The following is a 20,645-nucleotide window of genomic DNA, read 5'->3' on the forward strand; positions in this document are numbered from 1 at the left end:
AATTACACATGTAAGGTATGTAGAAATGCAATTTTTGTGTCTCTGAAAATTAAACTTTGAAAAAACAGACTTGATGTGTTAATAGGATTTTCTTAACTATGTGAAGTTTCTGTGGGGAAATTTTTTTCATTTTTGCGATTAGCTTACCTCGGGAAGTGGTGGGTAATTGGCACAATAATTTGCACAAGTTACTTTTCAACAGAGACCGAATACTGTGTGACCGTGTCATTACTGAGGCCACACTTCTCTGGTGATTTGAACTGTCTTCAGTGCTGCAGCATGATAATGAAAAAAAAAATTTCCATTATTGTCTTAGATAAAGCATGTCTTAAAAAAAAATACTGATTCTTCCCTAGTAGTGCAAGAGTATTTGCAGAAACGTAGACCTCCTACCCACTTTATACTTTATTATTTGCTTTCTTTAATCTCAATTTAGCAGAACTGTTAGGGCCATGTAAAATTGTTACAGTATTTTAAAATGACTGTCCATTGTTCTTTAGCTTCACTGTCGTGCGAGAATTGTTGAGATGGCTCTTTCCCAGAATACCCAATAAAATACTACTGTAGTCACCGAAAGATGTAAATTAGGAAAGCTAGAATGTGGTAATTGATTTGTAGAATTCAGTGAAGGGAGAAAGCGAAGTCCTACTGTGCATTCGGAACTCGAGGTGTCCTGTCTGTCATGATTCGTTCAGGTACAGCAATTCTCATATGGTGCCCACATCATAATTTCTGAAGGGACCTGTGTCGTTTGGGACATTTCATCATTTTAGTTTGTGTAAAACACTGGTCATAACTAACTGTAGAAAATAAAGTTTAAATTGTCTATGATGGCAGTACACAGGGAATATGACGGGAGGGGTGATGTCATGATCCATCTAATCTTTGGGAGATGTGTACGTGTGTTTATCAGAGAAGAACTGTAGAGCCTCTTTTTCGATGGTCTCTTTTACTAAACATCAAATGCAGTGTGGCCACACTGGCTGCTTAGGGCAGTGAATTAGGGGGTGCTCCTCCCCAGCAGTGACCACGTCCGGGTCTCCTGACTGGTGGCCTGGCATGTTGTGTGCCTACTGCTGTGGGCCGTGGAGTTCTGCGCTGGGGGATGGCGATCACGCTTTAATACATTGCTTTACACGGACTGCGTAAAGAGCTCACTGTTTACTCACTTACTGTATTTCCAACTTCCCAGTTTTGTGATGTACTTTATTTCTTTAACTTCTGTGATTAGAAATTGATGTTAGGGTTTGCAGTAGAATTTGACTAGCAGTATTGGGAGTTATCAACAGATTGTTTTTATTATAATGCTATAGCTGACGTTATATATGGTTGTGGCACCCTCCTATTTTCATTTTTGAAAAATTGCTAGGAGCATTTTGAAAACTACTTGGGCTTGGTATGTTTTATGATTACATTTTTAACACAGTAAAAGGTTTATTAAAATTCAGTAGCAACACAGATTGTTTCTACAGTATGGTACAGCTCTGTCAGTGATTTGACGTTTTTTTTGTATCAGGCATATGAATATTTTTTGGCAGAAGTTTTAAGATTTATGAACTGATGAAAACATTCTTGATCTGTTGGAAACTGATTTGAGGAAGAATGTTGATTACTACTTTCCAATAGTCTTCTGAAACAGTTGCATTTATTTTAGTATTACAAAGCAGTCAGACACAAGTTTTTTGTTGTTGTTGTTGTTTTTTAAAGATTTTTTAAATTTATTTGACAGAGAGAGATCACAAGTAGGCAGAGAGGGAGGAAGGGAAGCAGACCCCCTGCTGAGCAGAGAGCCCGATGAGGGACTTGATCCCAGGACCCTGAGATCATGACCTGAGCCGAAGGCAGCGACTTAACCCACTGAGCCACCCAGGCGCCCCCAGACACATGTTTTGTTTAGCAATTTGTCATTAGAGAAACTGCGGTGCAGTGTAAAAATGCACTGACCCTTATTCCCACAGCATGATCTTATGGAGATCATGAATTCTGGGATCTGAAATCACTTTTTTGATAGATTTAGCAGGATGTCTTAGCTATCTAGATCTGGCAGGAATTATTTAACCTAATCCGGTAGGTTAAATAAATGGTGGGCATTTCTGAAATGATAGGTGTCCCCACTCACTTGGTAAGAAAATCAGTATCCCATTTATAGTTTTCCAAAATCAAAAAACAAAATCCATGTCTACATTTATTTGTCACTTAAACATATCATGATGTTTTCTCATCAAATTTGTACCTCATTTGTGAGATGGGAATGGGCGTTACTCTTTACATTTAGACAGAAGGGAACAAGGAGTACTTTAGTAACTTTCCAAATGCCACATTCTAACTTAAAACATTGTGAACTTCTTCGGGATGGGTAGAGTATTATTATTATTGTGAGTATCATTCTTAGTATTTGTGTTGAAGTATAATTGGCACACATGTTACATTAGTTTCCTATGGGACTAAAGGAATTCGTTTTATTTGATTCCTCATTTTTGTAGGTTTATTGTTAAAAATTGGGGTTCTAATTCCACTTCTTGTTTTTAAAAATATCTAAAAACTGAAGAATAAAGCAACTGAAAGTAAATGACCCAGAATTATTTTAAAGATTTATTTATTTATTTGACGGACAGAGATCACAAGTGGGCAGAGAGGCAGGCAGAGAGAGAGGAGGAAGTAGGTTCCCGGCTAAGTGGAGAGCCTGATGCGGAGCTCAATCCCAGGACCCTGGGATCATGACCTGAGCCGAAGGCAGAGGCTTTAACCCACTGAGCCACCCAGGCGCCCCAGTCCAGAATTATTTTATATAGACACTTTTAATATATGTGTAATCCAGTACTTAATACAAAAGCTATGTCATATATAATCCTCCTTGGAGGTTTTTTTGCATAGACCGAAATGGTCAGTTTTTTCCCAAATCGAAGTCCAATGCAATTTGTAGTGAAAGTGCTGCCCTGATAAGATGCCCGAAATTAGCACTGAGCATTCTTCTTTTCTTGAAAGAATTAGATGCAGAGTTCAAAAGAAGCAACATCTGTATTTGCAGATGCCATTGTTAATTTCATATGAGAGAATGATCTAAATAGCCAGTGAGGCACATCTCTTTAAGAGCTATGTCCATTCTCTGAAATCCCTGCGTGGGGCGGCTGGCAGGGAAAAAGGGGACTGTGTGAGCAGATGTTTGCTTTGCCTCCTGGGTGGGAGGAATTCCAAATTCAGACCGGCGAGGTCAGAATCTCCGAGCAGCTTCTCTTCCAAAAGCAGGAGATGGCAGCGTCTGCCAGACGCTCTGTGCCACCTCGGGCAGACTGCTGGGACCAGAGGACAGGACCAGCAGAGACCTCAGCCCTCTTCCTCTTTGGTACCTTCTGACAAAAACCTCTTCTGGGCTGAACAGAATGTGGCAACAAACCATTTGCTCCCCAGGTTTCCAGACCTGGCTCTGGAAGGAAGACCCATAGGGAGGGAGCCACATTCATCCGGAGGTTGGGAAATGTTTTCCTTGGTCTGTGGCAGGGCTGATGTTGGCATGGTTCCTTGTCCACAACAAGGTGACACTAGGGAAAGGAAACAAAATAGAAGCCTTTCTCGATGAGAAGGACCCAAGAATCAAGACCGGAAGCAAGGGAGGAGCTCCTGGGGTAGGGTCGGGTAGAGGAGACCCTGTGGGAAAGCTGGCTAGCTCCAGGGACCAAGTATTGCAGTGTCTTATGGAAATGAAAGAAAGACCAAACAAGCTGTATGTGTTCTGACTTTGTAGTCCCTTGCTTGTCCTAGGCAGGTCTCAGTGTTGGCCTTGATTGTGGTGGTCATTCCGTTTCCTTTTATTTGAGTCCCTGTGGGCCAGATTATACAGAGACACAAAAGTGAATTTACTCAAGGAATTTGTTTTCTCTGGACTGAGGTGTGTGTTTAAATAATAACAGAGGGAGTGGTAAGTGTTCTGGGCCCAGTAAGAGGTGTAGTATATTACAGAATGCTATGGAAATTGAGGGAATGGAAAGTATATTTTCACATGTGTAATCAAATAGGTTATTTAAGCTGTGCCTCAGAGGTCAAGTAGGATTTGGATATATGAAGTGGGTAGTGTGTGATGTAAACTCCAGGCCTTAAATCATGTCATTTGTAGTATTTACTTTTTGCTTAGTGTAAATAAATAATGGAAAATGTGGTTTTGTTTTTTTTTTAATTAATGAATATAGAAGCACTTCATGTTCATTGTGACACATTTGGGAGTATGTATATATAGTATAAAGAAGAAAACCTGACCTGTCTGCCCCAGTAACTGCTGTTGACCTGTGGAGAGTCTCCTTTTACATTCAAAGGCAGTCTCTTAAGCATCAGAAATCCATAGTTTCAAATCATTCTCATGGCCATTTACGCTCACCCGACCCACATATTTAATTCATTGCACATTCTAAATTGAATATGAATTAAACCTAAAAATGTATCATGTATGCTCTAAATGTAGTTACTCTGTTTCTTAGTTTTTCTTCAGGCTAATTGCAGTCTTTTGTAGGAAATACCCTGTATGCAGGCTGCTGACTGCTCTTTTTCCCTTGTCTTCCAAGCAGAACTGACTAGGAGAGAAATTTCAGTGATGCTTAGCTGGGTTTGATGGATTGTTTCTGGTTTTTGTTTTATATTTGAGAAAAAATTAAGGTTTTTTTTTTATTGTTAAAATGCCCAGTTCTCTTGGTTTTTCAAAAATATAACTATAATAAAATATGTATTACAATAAAATGCATATTACAAAAATTTACCACTTTGACCATCTGCGAGTGTATGAAGTTGGTGGCCTTACGCACATTCACACTTGTTTGTACAGCCCACACCAGTGTTCGTCTCTGGAGCTTTGTCCTCCCCCCAGACGGAAACTCCGCACCCATCAAGCAGTTGTTTCCCATTTATCTGTCTCTGCATTTCTCTCCTTTCCTCTTTCTTCTTTTCTTTTTATCATAGCCGTCCTCATGGATGTGAAGTGATGTCTCAGCGTGGTTTTGATTTGCATTTCCCCAGTGATTAGTGATGTAAACATTTTTTCAGGTGCTTTTGGCTATTGGTACCTCTTACTTTCATACACGGTTTCGTCCCTGCTCTGTCCTCCTGCTCTACCTTTGCCCAGCAGTACTTCAGGTAGTTCAGTGCCATTAACAACTGCTCAAAACCATGATTTTCAATGATTATATACCATCCTGCCATACAGATTCCCATTTGCCATGTTTTTCAAATAATAAGACCTTCAGGGGTAGAGCTTTCAGAGAGTTTTAGTTGTAAATCTTACAGTGATGGCACATCTCTGTGCATAAATGTTTATTTGTTTAAGCCAGGTGGCCGGGTTTGGTCAAGAACATGTGTGTTTCAAGATTGCTTTCTAGGAGGACTGTTTGACAGCACAGGGTTTGCTTCCAGCTGTGGGCACTGAGCAGGGTGGAATTAGCTCAAAACCTAGCATATTCATCTGTATGCCTTCTTTCCAATATTGTTAACTTAATTCGTCCTGCTCTCATTTCCACTCTCCTCCTTTGTCCTAAGATTTGTACCTTTATTTCTTCACTGCCATTTGGATTGGAATTTGTGAGAGAGCAGAGATTGCACATTTCATATGTCAGTTTAATTGGAAGTCTGTGATTTTCTAAAATCCTGCGAATAGTCACCTTCTCGGTATTTTACTTAAGGAAGTTTCAGCAAAGACAAAGACTGAAATAGATACTTATGGAAGTTATGAGTTGCATATAGTTACTATTTTAACCAAGAGGTTGGCAAGCTTTTTCTTTAAAGAGCCAGATAATGAATTTTTAAGCTTTGTAGCCATACAGTCTCTGTGTTCATATTTTTTTATTATTATAATTTGGCAACTCTTTAAAAATATAAAAGATATTCTTGATTTGAAGTCTGTGGGTTGGATTTGGCTCAGAGACCCTAGTTTGCCAATCCTGTTCTGGCTTTTTTTCCCCTTAAAGATTGTATTTATTTGTCAGAGAGGGAGAGGGGGAGAGATACAGAACACAAGCAGGGGACGCTACAGGCAGAGGGAGAAGCAGACTGCCCGCTGAGCAGGGAGCCCGATGCGGGACTGGATCAGGACCTGAGCTGAAGACAGAAGCTTAACCAAGACTAAGTCACCCAGGCATCCCAGTCCTGTTCTGCCTTTATTTGCAGTGATCTTGCTAGTCAACGCAACACATTATTGATGAAGAAATGCTTTTCTTAATGCCTTTCTTTCTTTTTTAAAAAAGATTTTATTTATTTATTAGAGAGAGCTCAAGCAGGTGCAAGAAAAGGAGCAAGTGGGAGGAGGGGCAGAGGGAGAGGGAGGGAGGGAGGGAGGAGGGAGAGAATTTCAAGCAGACTCTGTGCCGAGCGCAGGGCCCTGTTTGGGGCTCAGTCCCACCACCCGAGATCATGACTAGAGCTGCCACCAGGAGTTAGATGCTTAACCCACTGAGCCATGTGGGTGCCTCTTCTTAATGCCTTTCTTAAGAGAATTGCAAATTCTAGTACTGTTTAGGTTATTTGGTTTTTGAATAAATTACCAAGAGCTAATATTTGTTATTTCAATTTTCAGATGGTGATCCAGAGAACTATATTGCTTACTATCGGAGAGCTACTGTCTTTTTAGCTATGGGCAAGTCAAAAGCAGCACTTCCTGATTTAACTAAAGTAATTGAATTGAAGATGGATTTCACTGCAGTAAGTGCATCTAAACTTTCTTTAAGGGAGAACTTCATTTGGAATTTGGAAGAGTTAATTTGTCTTTTAAGGTGAGGACCAGCCTGCATAGCTGAAGGTGGAGAAAGCTGCCCTGGTGTAGTGGACTGGGCAGCAAGAGAAAGCCAGAGTGTCTGGAATCAAAGGTCTGTGTGAAACAGGAACAGTGGGTGCAGCCTCTGATTTTGAGAAGCGTGCCAGTGGTGTTAGCTTTGTGGTTTCGGAAGACCTCTGGAGGGCGGAGTGTGGGACAAGCTGTGAGGCTGCGTAACCAGCTGATCGAGAAGCTGAGCTCGCTGAAGCTGAAGTTCAGTGAAAAGGCTGTCAGGGGACGGACAGTAGTTCCCATTAAGGCTGTGGCAGGAAGAACAAAGGGCAGGAGATAGGTCGGTTAAGCAGTGGTTTGTGGTGAGGAATTAGACTGATCCTCCCCTGCAACCATCCCAGAAGCTTCAGAAATGGAGGAATTTACAGTCCTGATGGGATGTCCTGATGACTGGCAGGTCAGCGTAATGGCTTAAAATAAATGGATAAGTTAGATGGTTTCAAAATTAATTTGGTACCTCATTTATTGCTTATACCCTACCATATTCCAAAAAGGACTAGGGATAACTGAAAGGTATGGGTAAATGTTTGGTGTGAAATATTATTATTATTTTAGGATGGAATTCCCATCCTAAATGGGAATTTCTTTAATCTGTTACTTTACCTAGCTGAGTACAACCTATCAGAAGGTTAAGTAGTTCATTTTCCTAGGATTATAGTAGCTATTAGGTAGCTGAAGTGGCTTTCATCTTGCTATTTATGTGTGTTGATGCACTTAACAGAGGATTAGGGACATTTTTACATATTGTAAATGTAATATATACGTTCTAGTGGACTATCGATGTGGTTTCTCTCTTATGGTCACATTGGTCATCAGAGCGTTGGTGTTCTTGGAAGAGCTGGGATTATGCACATGAAGAGGAATATCAAATCGGGTGGGGAGTGATGCACGCGGGAAGGGAAGAGGTGTTGTTACTCGGTTATAGTAGAGTGCATATATCCACAGAGAATTAATAAAAACAAAATAATTTCTAGAACTTTGATTGGTAAAGTCCCAAATTACACAGCCTTTTTTATAGTACAAAAAGTTATTACAATGGCATATTTTTTTTAAATTGAGATACAATGCACATATCATCAAATTCATCCTTTTTTAAATTGTCTAATTCGCTGGTGTCTTAGTATATTCACAAGGTTGTGCAAACATCACCACTGTCTAGTTCCGGAACACTTTTGATACCCCCAAAAGAAATCTAGTCCCTTATATCAGCCCCTCTCCATTTATGCCGTGGCCTTTGGCCACCACGTATCTTTCTGTCTGTATGGATTTGCTTATTTGGACATTTCATGTAAGTGCAGTCATACAGTATGTGGCCTTTTGTGTCTGACTCTTTTCACTATGCATATTGTTCTCAAGGTCCGTCCATGTTGTAGCGTGTGTCAACACTTCATTCCTTTTTATGGTTGGATGATATTCCATTGTATGGAGAGACCACATTTGCTTATTGACGTTATAGTTGGTGGGAGTTTACAATTTGGGGGGATATAGCGCAAAAAGTATTTTTAAGGAAGCATACTTTAATAAAAGTAATGCACATTCAGTGGTTCCAGGAATTGTTCTTAAGAGTGCCAAGTCAAATAAATGGACATTGGAAAAATAAATATTTCATTAATGTTTCATCAGCGTATTTGGTTTTATTCTTTGTGTTTAAAGAAAATTTGGAAATGCACGGTACTCAGAACACCTTTCCTTTTTTCTAGGCAAGATTACAGAGAGGTCATTTATTACTCAAACAAGGTAAACTTGATGAAGCAGAAGATGATTTTAAAAAAGTGGTAAGTTCAATATGTATTTGGCTTTACGAAGATGTTGAACATCTTTATGAAGATGAGTGAATATATTGGACTTTTTAATATTAAGACAGTTATCACTTTATAGCTAAAAGGGACAATCATATGTTTTGTGTATATAAAAGTCACAGTTTCGAATTAATGCATAGTGATTGACAGGAGAGAATCACTTTAATAGTTGAAAGATAAAGTATGTGGAGAGAATATATGATTGTTTTTATTAAAGATTTTATTTGAGAGAGAGGGAGTGAGAGAGAGCATGAGAGGGGAGAGGGGCAGAGGGAGCAGCAGACTTGCCGCTGAGCAGGGAGCCAGATGTGAGTCGAAAGCCATTCTTAACCAACTGAGCCACTTAACCAACTGCCCAAGAAAATAATTTTAATTCAGTTTATATAGCTCACATGTTTTGCTTTGTTTTGCATGAGGATCTAGAGAGGTCACCTGAACTATTCTAAAACTTCTTGGGAAACCCTTCATTTGATTTAAAAGGAAAAATGAGACATTTTTAAAAGGGAATTTTATAATTACCCATATGGTTATTTTATATATGTAAAGTGTTTTGGATTTGTTGGGGGATGGCATGTAATTGTAAAATGTAATTGAAAATTACATTACATGTAATTGAAAAATGATTTAGAGGGACGACCAATGTCTTTATGTCCTCATATGCAGGTTTTAAGACCTGCATTTTTATTCTGTCTGGATTTGTTTCTGGAGTGGTCTAGAAAGAGCATACATACAGTGGACCTTTGACCAACAGGGGTTTGAACTCATGGGTCCACTTCTATGTGGACTGTGTAAATATTGTAAACATATTTTTTCTTCCTCATGATTTTCTTAATGAAATCTTCTTTTCTCTAGCTTACTTTATTGTAAGAATACAGTAGGTAATACATATACAAAAATATGTTAATTGACTATTTGTTAACGATAAGGCTTCTGGTCAGTAGTAGACTACTAGTAGTTAAGTTTTGGTGGAGTCAAGTTATACGTGGATTTGACTGGGTGGGAGGGGCCGGTTCCCCAGCCCTGTGTTGTTCGAGGGGCAGCTGTATAAACCTTACTTGTTCATTATTTGCATTTTTGTAGTTTGTAAAAATGCTTAGTTATGATAACCACTATGAAAATAAAACTGAAATTTCTAATACTTTCTTAACCTTTGTCACAATGCTCAGTCATATGCAGAGAAATCCAAAAAACTTTAGACTTAATGTATTAAAATCTAATCGGTAGTTCTCTCATGGTCTCAGTAAAACTGGGTGTTCCTTTATGTTTACCTGATTTTCCTTACTATCTGGGAAGAAGCTTGAGGACAGGTGGTGGGGAGGCCATGGGTGTTAGGGTTGCCTTTCCCCAGCCCCGTTCTTGTACACAGAAAGTGTTGTGAGAAATTTGTTGAATGGATTGATGAATGATAAAGCGTAAAAATGGATTTCCTTCTTTCTAACAGATGGTTAAATCTATTACTTAGAATTTTTTTCCAATCACAATATTAGTGTAGCCTTTTAGAAATAACACAATTTAGAATAAAAGCTTTAGCAAAAATTAATTCTTGTTAGGTAATGGGTGTATCCTTTTGGAAAAGTGAGTTATTGGAACTCTTGGTATGTCTTGATTAATGTCTTTTCTGTGATTGATATTAAAACCTCTCAGAAACAAGAAGGGGAACTTTCGTGACACCACTTTTAGATTGTTTTCTAACAGTCATAACTTCTGCTAGTGTGTTCTTAAAACCAGGCTCGCTATTACAGGATTCGTGACATTCTGCACATGAGACTGTGCAGCTGTACTGAATGATTTTTTTTTAGCTCAAAATTTTATTGAGATAATTGTAGATTCACATACAGTTGTAATTAATGATACAGAGAAGTCTTGTGCACCCTTTACCAAGTACCTACTTTCCCCCAGTGATAATGTCTCGTAAGCCTGCAGTACTGTGTTACAGCCAGGATACTGACATTGATACAGTCTACATGTCTATTTGGATTTCCTCAGTACTAGTAGTAGTGGTCACTTCTGTGTGTGTGTGTGTAATTCGATACCCTTTTTCTTTATACCCAGTTCATACTGAGCGCTTCTCTTGCCAGAAGGCTCCTTCCTGTTGCCCCTTTATAACCACACCCACTTCCCTCACGTACTGTTCCGGCCTCTCATCCATAACTTTGGGCAGCCACTAGTTTGTGAGTCGTTTCTTAAATTGTGACATTTCAACAATATTGCATACATGGACTTAAACACTGTATAAACTTTTGGCATTGACTTTTTTACTCAGTAGAATTCCCTGAAGATTCATCCAGATTGCTGTGTGTATCACTTTGCTTATTTACATGTTTGACTTGTCTGTTCATCATTCGATGGACCTTTCGGTTGTTTCCACTTTGTAAGTAATACCAATAAAACTGCTACGAACATTCTTTTTTTTTTTTTTTTTGCTACAAAAATTCTTGTACATTTAGTGTGAACAGAAGTTTTCATTTTCCTGGGATAAATGCCTCAAAGTGCAGTGTCTGGGTTGTATCATAATTGCCTGCTTAGTTCTAGAAGGAACTTCCAAATGGCTTCTTAGAGTGACTGTGCCATTTTATGTTCCTCTGTGTCCTTGCCAGTATGTGGTTTTGTCACTATTTTTTATTTTAGTCATTCAGAGAACTTTATAGTGACCGCTCATTGTTTTTTTTTTTTTAGTTTATGACTGTTTTTTTTAGTTTATATTTCCCTAATGTTTAATGATCTTTTCTTGGGCTTATTTGGCATCCTTTTTGGTGTAAAGCTGGTTCGTGTCTTTTGCCCATGTTCTAATTGGATTGTTTACTTTTTCACGCTTGTGTTTTGGGAGTTCTTTATGTATTTTAAATACTTTATCACATGTGTGGTCTGCAGATGTGCTCGCCCAGACCATGGCTTGTCTTTTCCTCTTCACAGGGTATGTCAGAGAGTGAAAATTTTTAATTTTAATTTTGATGATGTCCAGTTTATTGGTTTTCTGTTTTCTCCTATGTATAGTGTTTTTGGTGTCATGTCTGAGAACTATTCACCAGTCCCTAGCTTCCAAAGATTTTCTCCTGTGTTTTTTTTTTAATTAAGTTAAATTTTATTTAATTTTGAGAGAGGAGGGCAGAGGCAGAGTGAGAGAGAGCGAGAGAGGAATCCCAAACCCAGGTGGCTCCGTTGGTTAAGTGGCTGCCTTTAGCTCAGGTCACAATCCCAGGGTCCTGGGATCGAACCCCACATTAGGCTCCCTGCTCAGTAGGAAGCCTGCTTCTCCCTCTCTTCCCTGTTTACACTCTGGTTCTTGCTAACTCTGTCTCTTTCTCAAATAGATGCAATATTACAAAAGTAAAGTCTGATATCATAAAATAGATGATTTCTGGGTCTGGTTTAAAAAAGACAAATTTTGTGTTTGTATTTTATCTTTACCAATCAAAGAATTCTTATACTTTTTTAGAGATTTGTGAATATAGATGATATATAATAACTTGTTTGCTTTATGTGTTTTTAGTTACATGGGTTTTTTGTGGTATTTAAGAGAATTTACCAGCCTATTAGATACAGAAAGATTTAATCTTACTAATAAAGTGCTATGTGTACAACCAGGTGGGGATACTTAGCTGCGTTTTACGTAATGGAACGGAAGTTTGAATATGCTTAATCTCTTTTTGGGCTGCAGTGCAAATCTTGTTCTTTGTTACGTGTACAGGTTACTCTGCTGCTGGAGGGTCTCCTGTAAATAAGCATCACCTCAGGTCCCCACTGGCTATCCTGATCCTACATAGTATCTTACGTGGTTTGGTTTGTCTTTGAGCTGTCACTGCTGTCACCAGCACATGTGGTCACTTGTAGTTCAGTGACCATTGGTGCATCTTATTTGCAAGGCAGATTGGTAGATGTTAGAGGGTTGCTGATGAAGAAAACTAGTCTCTGCCTTTGGGAAGATTATACTAGGGTAAGAAATAATCGGCAAATGTGATAACGTATGACTGAAGTGTTGTGATTGAGCCCTGCAGGCACAGGCGGAATGGTCACCTCACTTAACCAGGATTTGGGCGTCTGGTCAAGAAGAGCTTTCTTAAAGGAGGGGATGTACTAGAAATCTGAATATTAAGAGGGTGAATGAGTCTGTGTTAGCAGAGTGGCTGGGAGGGCATCCTCGCAGAAGGTGAACATGCTTGTTGCTTACGAAAATGACCTCGAGTTGAAACCCAGTTTTCCCAACACCATTTGTTGAAGTGACTGTCTTTTCCCCATTGGACTTCTTCTTCTTCTTCTTTTTTTTTTAAGATTTTCTTTATTTATTTGACAGACAGAGATCACAAGTAGGCAGAGAGGCAGGCAGAGAGAGGGGAAGGGAAGCAGGCTCCCTGCCGATCACAGAGCCTGATGTGATGCGGGGCTCGATCCCAGGACCCTGAGATCATGATCCGAGCCGAAGGCAGAGGCTTTAACCCACTGAGCCGCCCAGGCACACCCCCCCTCCATTGGACTTCTTTTATGCTTTGTTGAAGATTAATTGACCATATGATTGTCGGTGTATTTCTGGATTTTTATGTCCTGTTCCCTTGATCTGTGTGTCTGTGTTTATGCCATTACCATACTGGCTTGATTACTACAGCTTTGTAATATAATTTGAAGTCTGGAATTGTGATGTTTCCAGTATTTTGCTTTTCTTTTTCAAGATTGCTTTGGCTATTCGTGGTCTTCTGTGTTGGCCTTGTTGTTGAGATGCTCTTATGATGTCCCGTTGGACATGTCAGGTAGACAGCTTGCACCTTCGGCATCATTGTACACGTAAGAGGGAACAGTTAGGAATGCAGGCTCTGGAAGTGACTTTGAGCTAGACAGTCCTCCTGTTTGTAAAAGGGAGATAATCCAAAATGTCCGTTACGTTTCTTTGGTTTGGCTTAAATAGTGCCTGAAATATAGAAAGCTCTTAGTAAATATTTTCTCCTGTCATGATTGGTTTTCATCATTACCATCATCCAAAGCAAGACTTCTGGCAAGTTCATTCAATTTCTTTATCTAAAAATCATTCAATTTCTTTATCTAAAATTAGAGACCGTACAACCTACCTCATAGGTAACAGTATTAACTGAAAAAGAAAAATGGGCATGCGATGTAGGCATTAAGACATATATCCTGTTCCTCAGCAGTTTACCCTTTAGTTGGAAGAAATAAGCCCTACGTGTGAGAAAAGCTAGTAGTACAGAGATATTTATAAGAAGTGACATATAAGCTTGTCTAGATAACAAGATCAGATCAAGAATGACACATGACTAGAATTTGGGAAACCCACCCCACTTTTCTCCTGATCAGCTGTGTGATGTTTGGCGAGTTACCATTTGTGAGACTCAGTATTTTCATTTACAAAGTGGGAGTTGGTTGGGCAAGATGATTTCTTTGATTACTTCCTTGTTAAAAGAGTTTCTTAAGTGATTTAAACATTTAGAGAGAAGCGAAGGCGACTTTAGTATGGAACAGTTGGGGAAGCTTCGCGGGATGAGACTTGAGAAGGGTGTTGGCTTGATGAAAACTGAGGGAACGAAAGAGTTTCGGAATCTCGAGGATATCTTTTTTGTGTGTTATACAATTGTGAAAATTTAGCTATAGCCTCACATTTTCATGTTTCATTTCTGGTAGGTTTTATTTATGAATGTAACAAATCTTTGAGTTTCTATACTGCTAGGTTCAGTGACACTCTGGCTCATTTACCTCCTGATGCTGAATCCCTTTGGGGCAGCAATTCGGAGGATTGTTCTCAGGATCCCATTATACTGGTAAATACTGAGGACTCCGAAGAGCTTTGGTTTGTATCAGTATTCACAGTATTAGGAGTTAATTTTAGAAATTAAAAAAATATTTACTAATCTAAAAGTAACAAACCCATTATATGTTAATACAGATTTTTTTGCATGCAACCTAACTATATTTTCAAAAACAACAAATATTTAATAATAAGACCACTTATTTACATTTTTGCAAATCTCTTTAATATCTGGCTTATTGAAGACAATCAGGTTCCCAGATCTTATTTATATTTTTGTTGAAGTGTTACTGAAGAAAAGGTGGCTCACACATTTAAGTGGTTGGAAAACGAAGAATGTTTTAATAGTCATTTTATATAGTTTTGCAGATTCTTTGATGTCATAGCAACCTCCAGGAGTTGTCACTGGTTAGTTACAGTGTGGACTCTGCAATCTCATGAGTGAACTTTTAGGACTCTGTCATAATGAAATCCATTGGTTTATGCTGTACTTCGAATGTGTTATCTTTTATCTGTATATACTGTGTCCCCACTGACCTCTGAAAGGGTAGTAGGGACTCCCAGGTGTCCCTGGATCACCCTCTGATCGCTGCTGTTGGGTTTATACCAAAGAACATAATTGCAGCTTTGAAAGTTATGGGCATTTTTAACCTGGCCAGACAGTTAGACACTTTCCTGTAAAGTGGTTATCCAAATGTACATTCCCACCAGCGACGGAGGGGGGTTCCGTGTGCCCCATATCTTCAGCAACACTTGGTATGAACATTGTCGTTTTTGCTGGTTTGGTTGGTATAGGAAATGCAACTTGATGTCTCTTGTCTCTATTTCTATTAGGTTCTGTTTCTCCAGCTGTTTGTTTCCTGTCCGCCTGCCCTTCTCTTCCTTCCCTCCTACAACTGACTTGGATTTTTCTTCCTTATTCTGTTCTTTCTGTACTGTCATGCCACTGTGTCTTTTTCTTTTAGTCGTTACTCAGGAATTTTAACATGCTTGCTTTTAATAAGGTTTACAGGTAATCACTATTTTTAGCTTCCTCTAGAAAATTACAAGTACCTTAGAACACTTTAACTCAAATCACTCCCCCCTTGACTTGGATACAATTGCTTTTCAAAAATTAGTTGGTATTATTTTTGTATAGTTCCCTTAACAAAGACTGCAGAAACAATTTGTGAAGGCGAATTTTAGAAGTCATTGGGGAATGTTGCAACATACCTCAAATATTACATATTTTTCTATGTTATCAATTAGTATCAAATGAAAAATGTAAATTTGTGCTACTTACCTCTTAATACCATAATTAAATTTAATAGGGTTGGAAAGATTAATTTCTTGAGCAACAAGCAGTTTGGTGACTATATTTTCTGCCAGAATCTAATTTTATTTTGACCTTGAGTCAAATTAAGGTTTTATTATTCTGGGACTTTTTTTTTTTTTTTAAAAGAATTTTATTTATTTGACAGAGAGAGATCACAAGTAGGCAGAGAGGCAGGCAGAGAGAGAGGAAGAAGCAGGCTCCCCACTGAGCAGTGAGCCCGATGTGGGGCTGGATCCCAGGACCCTGAGATCATGACCTGAGCCGAAGGCAGAGGCTTTAACCCACTGAGCCACCCAGGCACCCCCTATTCTGGGACTTTTTAAAAAGATTTTATCTATTTATTTGAGAGAGAGAGGGAGTGCACGGGGTGGAGAGGGGGGTGGAGGAACAGAGGGAGAGGGACAAGCAGACTCTGCAGGCGGGGCTCAGTCTCACGACCCTGAGATCACACCTGAGCCAAAACCATTAGAGTCAGATGCTCAACCGACTGAGCCACTCAGGTGCTATTCTGGGACTTTAATTATGCTAACTTTCATAGAGGACACCCAGTTTAAGTTGGCTGATATTAATGCAATGGGAAATGAATAACCATTTAAAGTATTGCATTCTGTCCTCATTGTCAATTTATATACTACAGAAAGTTCAGAAAAGGAGCTTGGAATTTTTATTAGCATTTTTTTTGAGTACTTGCTGTGTGTTGCATAAAGTATCTTTTTAATTTCTCAGTGACTGTTCCTCAGGGTGTAAGCATTATAGATGTAGGAAATGTTAGGGCTCGGACGGAGGCAGTGGCCAAGAGAGAATTCTTGAGACATCTTCGGTCCAAAAAAGGTGGTTATTATTAAAGCATGGCCCTTGGGCAGAAAGAGCTGTGTTGGGTTGTGATGGGTGACTGACCATACACTGTGAGGTCGGGAAAGGGTTAGGGATGGTTTCCCGGACCTTGAGGGGCTTGCCGTTTGAGGAAGAAGTCATTTATAACTGTCTAATCACATCTTAGTCATGAGACCCTTCAGATATGTATGGTGAGCCATATGCTTGCTAATATGTATCTTGGCAGGGAGCGGGGTTTGGGTAGGGATAAAAGAGGTTTCCAAAGGGATTTTTATATGTTAAAGTAGACTCACAGCATCCTGGGCATTGGGCTAAGATTGCCTTTTGCCCTTAGCAAAGTATCGACATTGAGGTAGTTGAGTTCCTAGAGGAAAGTCACTCTGCCTGTTTCAGGGACTGGCCAGTGGGCTATAAGTGGGAAGGAAATTGAATTTTTTCCTTTTGCCTTTGTTTCCTACATCATTATTATCCCCCTTTGTTTTATTTTATTTATTTATTTTTTTTACTTTTTTTTTTTTTTAATTTTATTTGACAGAGAAGAGACAGCCAGAGAGGGAATACAAGTGGGGAGTGGGAGAGGGAGAAGCAGGCCCCCCGCTGAGCCAGGAGCCTGATGCGGGGCTTGATCCCAGGTCCCTGGATCACGACCGGAACTGAGGGCAGATGCCTAAAAACGGAGCCACTCAGGCGCCCCTCCCCCTTTGTTTTGGTGAAGAAAATGTAAATAATATATGGATAATAAGTGATAAAGTAACGGTTTGGGAATAGGTGGGGTTTTTTTTTTTTTTCCCCATTTAGACTTTATTTTAAAACATTAATAATATAAAATCTCTTGGGCAATATTCATAATCTGGCCATTGAAAAAATGGTAAAACTACTCTATTATCTATTGCTGCTTAACAAATTACTCAAAGTTAACAGCTTAAAGCAACACACAGCTCATGGGGTCAGGAACCGGGGCAGGTTTAGCCGCGTCCTCTGCTTCAGGGTCTCTCACAGGCCACCGTCAGGCATCAGGTGACCTTGCTGTATTATCTGAAGGTTTGGCCGGTGAAAGAACTGCTTCCAGACCCCTCTCATAGTTGGCAGGATTTAATTCCTCTTGGGCTGATAGACTTGAGGCCTCTGTTTTTTTTCCCCGAGTTGGCTGGAGGCTTCCGTTGGTTCTTTCCTTCGTGGGCCTCCCCGCGAAGCATCGCACAGCATGGCGGCTTGCTTCGTTCGAGAGTGAGTGCTAGCCAGAGGGAGTCACCGGCTTTGTACCTAACCGAGGAAGTGACATCCTGTCACCTCTGTCATATTCTGCGTGTTAAAAGGAGTTCCTACTCCATCCTAGGGGAGGGGGTCCCACAAAGGTATGAGTTCCAGGAGGTGGGGGTCTTTTGGGGTCATCTTAGAAGTCTGTCTGCCACAATTATCAACCCTTGTTCTCATTCAAAGTCCCAGAAATAGCGGTGTATTTAGATGACAGAGCAGCGCGCCCCTTTTAACCACCCCCACCCCATAGCTACTATGGGTGATGGAGTAAGTGATAAGAAATATCGTCATTGGTCTCCCATCCAAGTACTAACCAGGCCCGACCCTGCTTAGCTTCCGAGATCAGACGAGATCGGGCGCGTTCAGGGTGGTATGGCCATAGAGGAATCTGGATGAAGGATATACAGGAATTTTCCTTACTATCTTCATAACTCTTCTGTAAAATTATTCCAAAATAAAAAGGTTTTTTTCAATGTTAAAAAAAAAAAGAAATATCGTCATTGGGAGAGGTTTGTCTGAGAGGGTTAGAAATATGAAACACAGAAGAAGGGTTATGAAGGAGCGTGAAGAGGGAGGGAAATGCTAACAGAGACCACCAGGCTCCACCCGCACATACCCCGGGAGGAGTCCCCAGCCGGCGGGAAGAGTGAGCATGTTCATCCCATTCAGCTTACTTTGAAACCCCCCCCAGGGTTAGAAGTCCTTAGTTTGTTTCTCAAACTCCTTTCCTGCCTCCTTGCAAGAGGAGGCTCCCCCCCTCCTCTGAGAGGCCTGGAGGACCCCCGCTCACTGGACTCCCTCCTGCCCGTTCCCACTGGGCACTGAGCGCGGCTGAGCCCTCCATGCTCAGCCTCAAGCTCTAGGGCTTCTGCTGCTCTCACCTTCCAACAAGGAAAATCATGTGGTAGACATTAGACTCTATGAAGTTTGAGAAAAAAAAAAAAAAAAAAAAAGAATGTAAATTCCATCCAGGAGAGGCAGTCTCTGTGTAAGGCCATGGCATGCTAATCTACGGCTGTTTTATCATCCTCACGTTTTTCCCGAGCACTTCTGGCAGAGCACGCTGGAAGAAGGATGTATGTGTATCAGTCACTTTGCTCTGGGTAAAAGTCACTTATTAACTTGTTTCCTATATGTACACTACCGTCCCCTAGGATATCCTGTTCAGAAGTTGGAATTGGATAGCAATATTCCAAAAATCAAAGTACTCAAAAATTCAAAAATACAGAATAGGATATCCTATTCCAGATATCCTTTGCCAAAAGGGGCAGCAGTGTACGTATAGGAAACAAGTTAATAAATTACTTTTACCCAGAGCAAAGTGATACACATCTTTCTTCCAGTGTGATCTGCCGGAAGTGTTCAGGACCGTCCTGAGAATGATAAAACAGCCGTAGATTAGCATGTCATGGCCTTACAGCGGCCCCCTTCAACTGGGTAGTTCGGTCCTGCAGGGACAGTCCTCCTCTGAGCAAGCTGAGGTGGTTAATTTCTAGTTACCTCTGAATACTTGGGAGTTCTGTCTGTTCCGTCAAAAGCCAATGGTTAAACAGACAAAACAATACCTAAGGTATCCAAAAAGCAAAATGGAGACATATAGAACCTCTACTCAGAAATAGTATTCTTGAGGTTTCACATCTGGAGTGTTCTTTACCAGGTAGCTGGTGGTGGGTGTTTTTACCTAAAAGAGGGAGCAGTATGATTGGTCAGTTGAAAGAGAGACATTTCTAGAAATAATCTACCATTGGGTGCACCTCACCCCAGATTGGATCCTATCAACTACAATTCCCATCTTAGTAAGAATGTTCGATTTCAGGAATTATTACATATAAACTAGGAAAAATCAGGGAAAATGTTCCCCCCACTTGCCCAAGTCAGAGCTTTTTAATGTAGGCACTCAGTTTTTCTAAGCCATTAAGCTTAAGATTTTCCATTTCGAGGAAGAAATTGTTGAGTTGCTTTTTCTGAGGCTAGGCTGGGAGTAGGAATGAACTATAAGCAGACACAAGGGGTCTTAAAATATTGACAGAAATGGTCTAAAACTGGGGTAGTGGGTACATACTTGCTAAATATGTTAAAAGTCAGAACTGTGCACTCAAAACAGATGAATTCTGTGGTATGGATTATACCTTGATAAGGTTATTTATTTATTTGACACAGATCACAAGTAAGCAGTGAGGCAGGCAGAGAGAAGTGGAAGCAGGCTCCCCGCCGAGCAGAGAGCCCAGTGTGGGGCTCGATCCCAGGACCCTGAGATCATGACCTGAGCTGAAGGCAGAGGTTTTAATCCACTGGGCCACCCAGGCACCCCGATAAGGTTATTTAAAAAGAGAAAATGTGTAGACCTCTTAAAACTCTTGAGTCTTTTAATAAAAGGTGTTATTCTCTCATTTTTCCCCATAATTTTTTTCTCATTACACCATAGCCTCTCTGGTATCAAATCTTCATCCTATAACCTCTTAAAAAAACATGCCCTCTCCTCAGTTTCCCTGGTTTTCATTATTTTGGTAAAATTATTTTATACTTAAAAATACACAATTAGGGGGCACCTGGTTGGCTCAGTGGGTTAAGCCTCTGCCTTCGCTCAGGTCCTGGTCCCAGGGTTCTGGGATTGAGCCCCACGTCGGGCTCTCTGCTCAGCGGGGAGCCTGCTTCCTCCTCTCTCTCTCTGCCTGCCTCTCTGCTTGCTTGTGGTCTCTTTCTGTCAAATGGATGAATAGAATCTTTAAAAAAAAAAAATACTCATTTAGGAAGTAGAGCTGGAAGGCAGGATACACGGGACGCCCATGAGCGCGCAGAGCCGTACCGAGAGGGAGGCGAGTGCTCGCTGTCCTTCCTTCCTCTCTGTCCTGTCATATTCCCCAATGTGTTTGCTTCCTGGTAAGGTTCGGG

The 20,645-nt window shown here is 40.3% G+C and overlaps 1 protein-coding gene across 1 annotated transcript in view; it reads left to right on the top strand.

The window, feature by feature from the left end:
• DNAJC3 (DnaJ heat shock protein family (Hsp40) member C3) overlaps positions 1-20,645 on the top strand; it is a 63,153-nt gene that overhangs the window by 18,630 nt on the left and 23,878 nt on the right. The window contains exons 3-4 of the mRNA XM_059378254.1: positions 6,551-6,675; positions 8,500-8,574. Coding sequence (XP_059234237.1) covers positions 6,551-6,675; positions 8,500-8,574 — 200 coding nt within the window. The remainder of the gene's footprint in view (positions 1-6,550; positions 6,676-8,499; positions 8,575-20,645) is intronic.

This window comes from Mustela nigripes, chromosome 15, assembly GCF_022355385.1.
Source record: "Mustela nigripes isolate SB6536 chromosome 15, MUSNIG.SB6536, whole genome shotgun sequence".
Lineage (NCBI taxonomy): Eukaryota > Metazoa > Chordata > Mammalia > Carnivora > Mustelidae > Mustela > Mustela nigripes.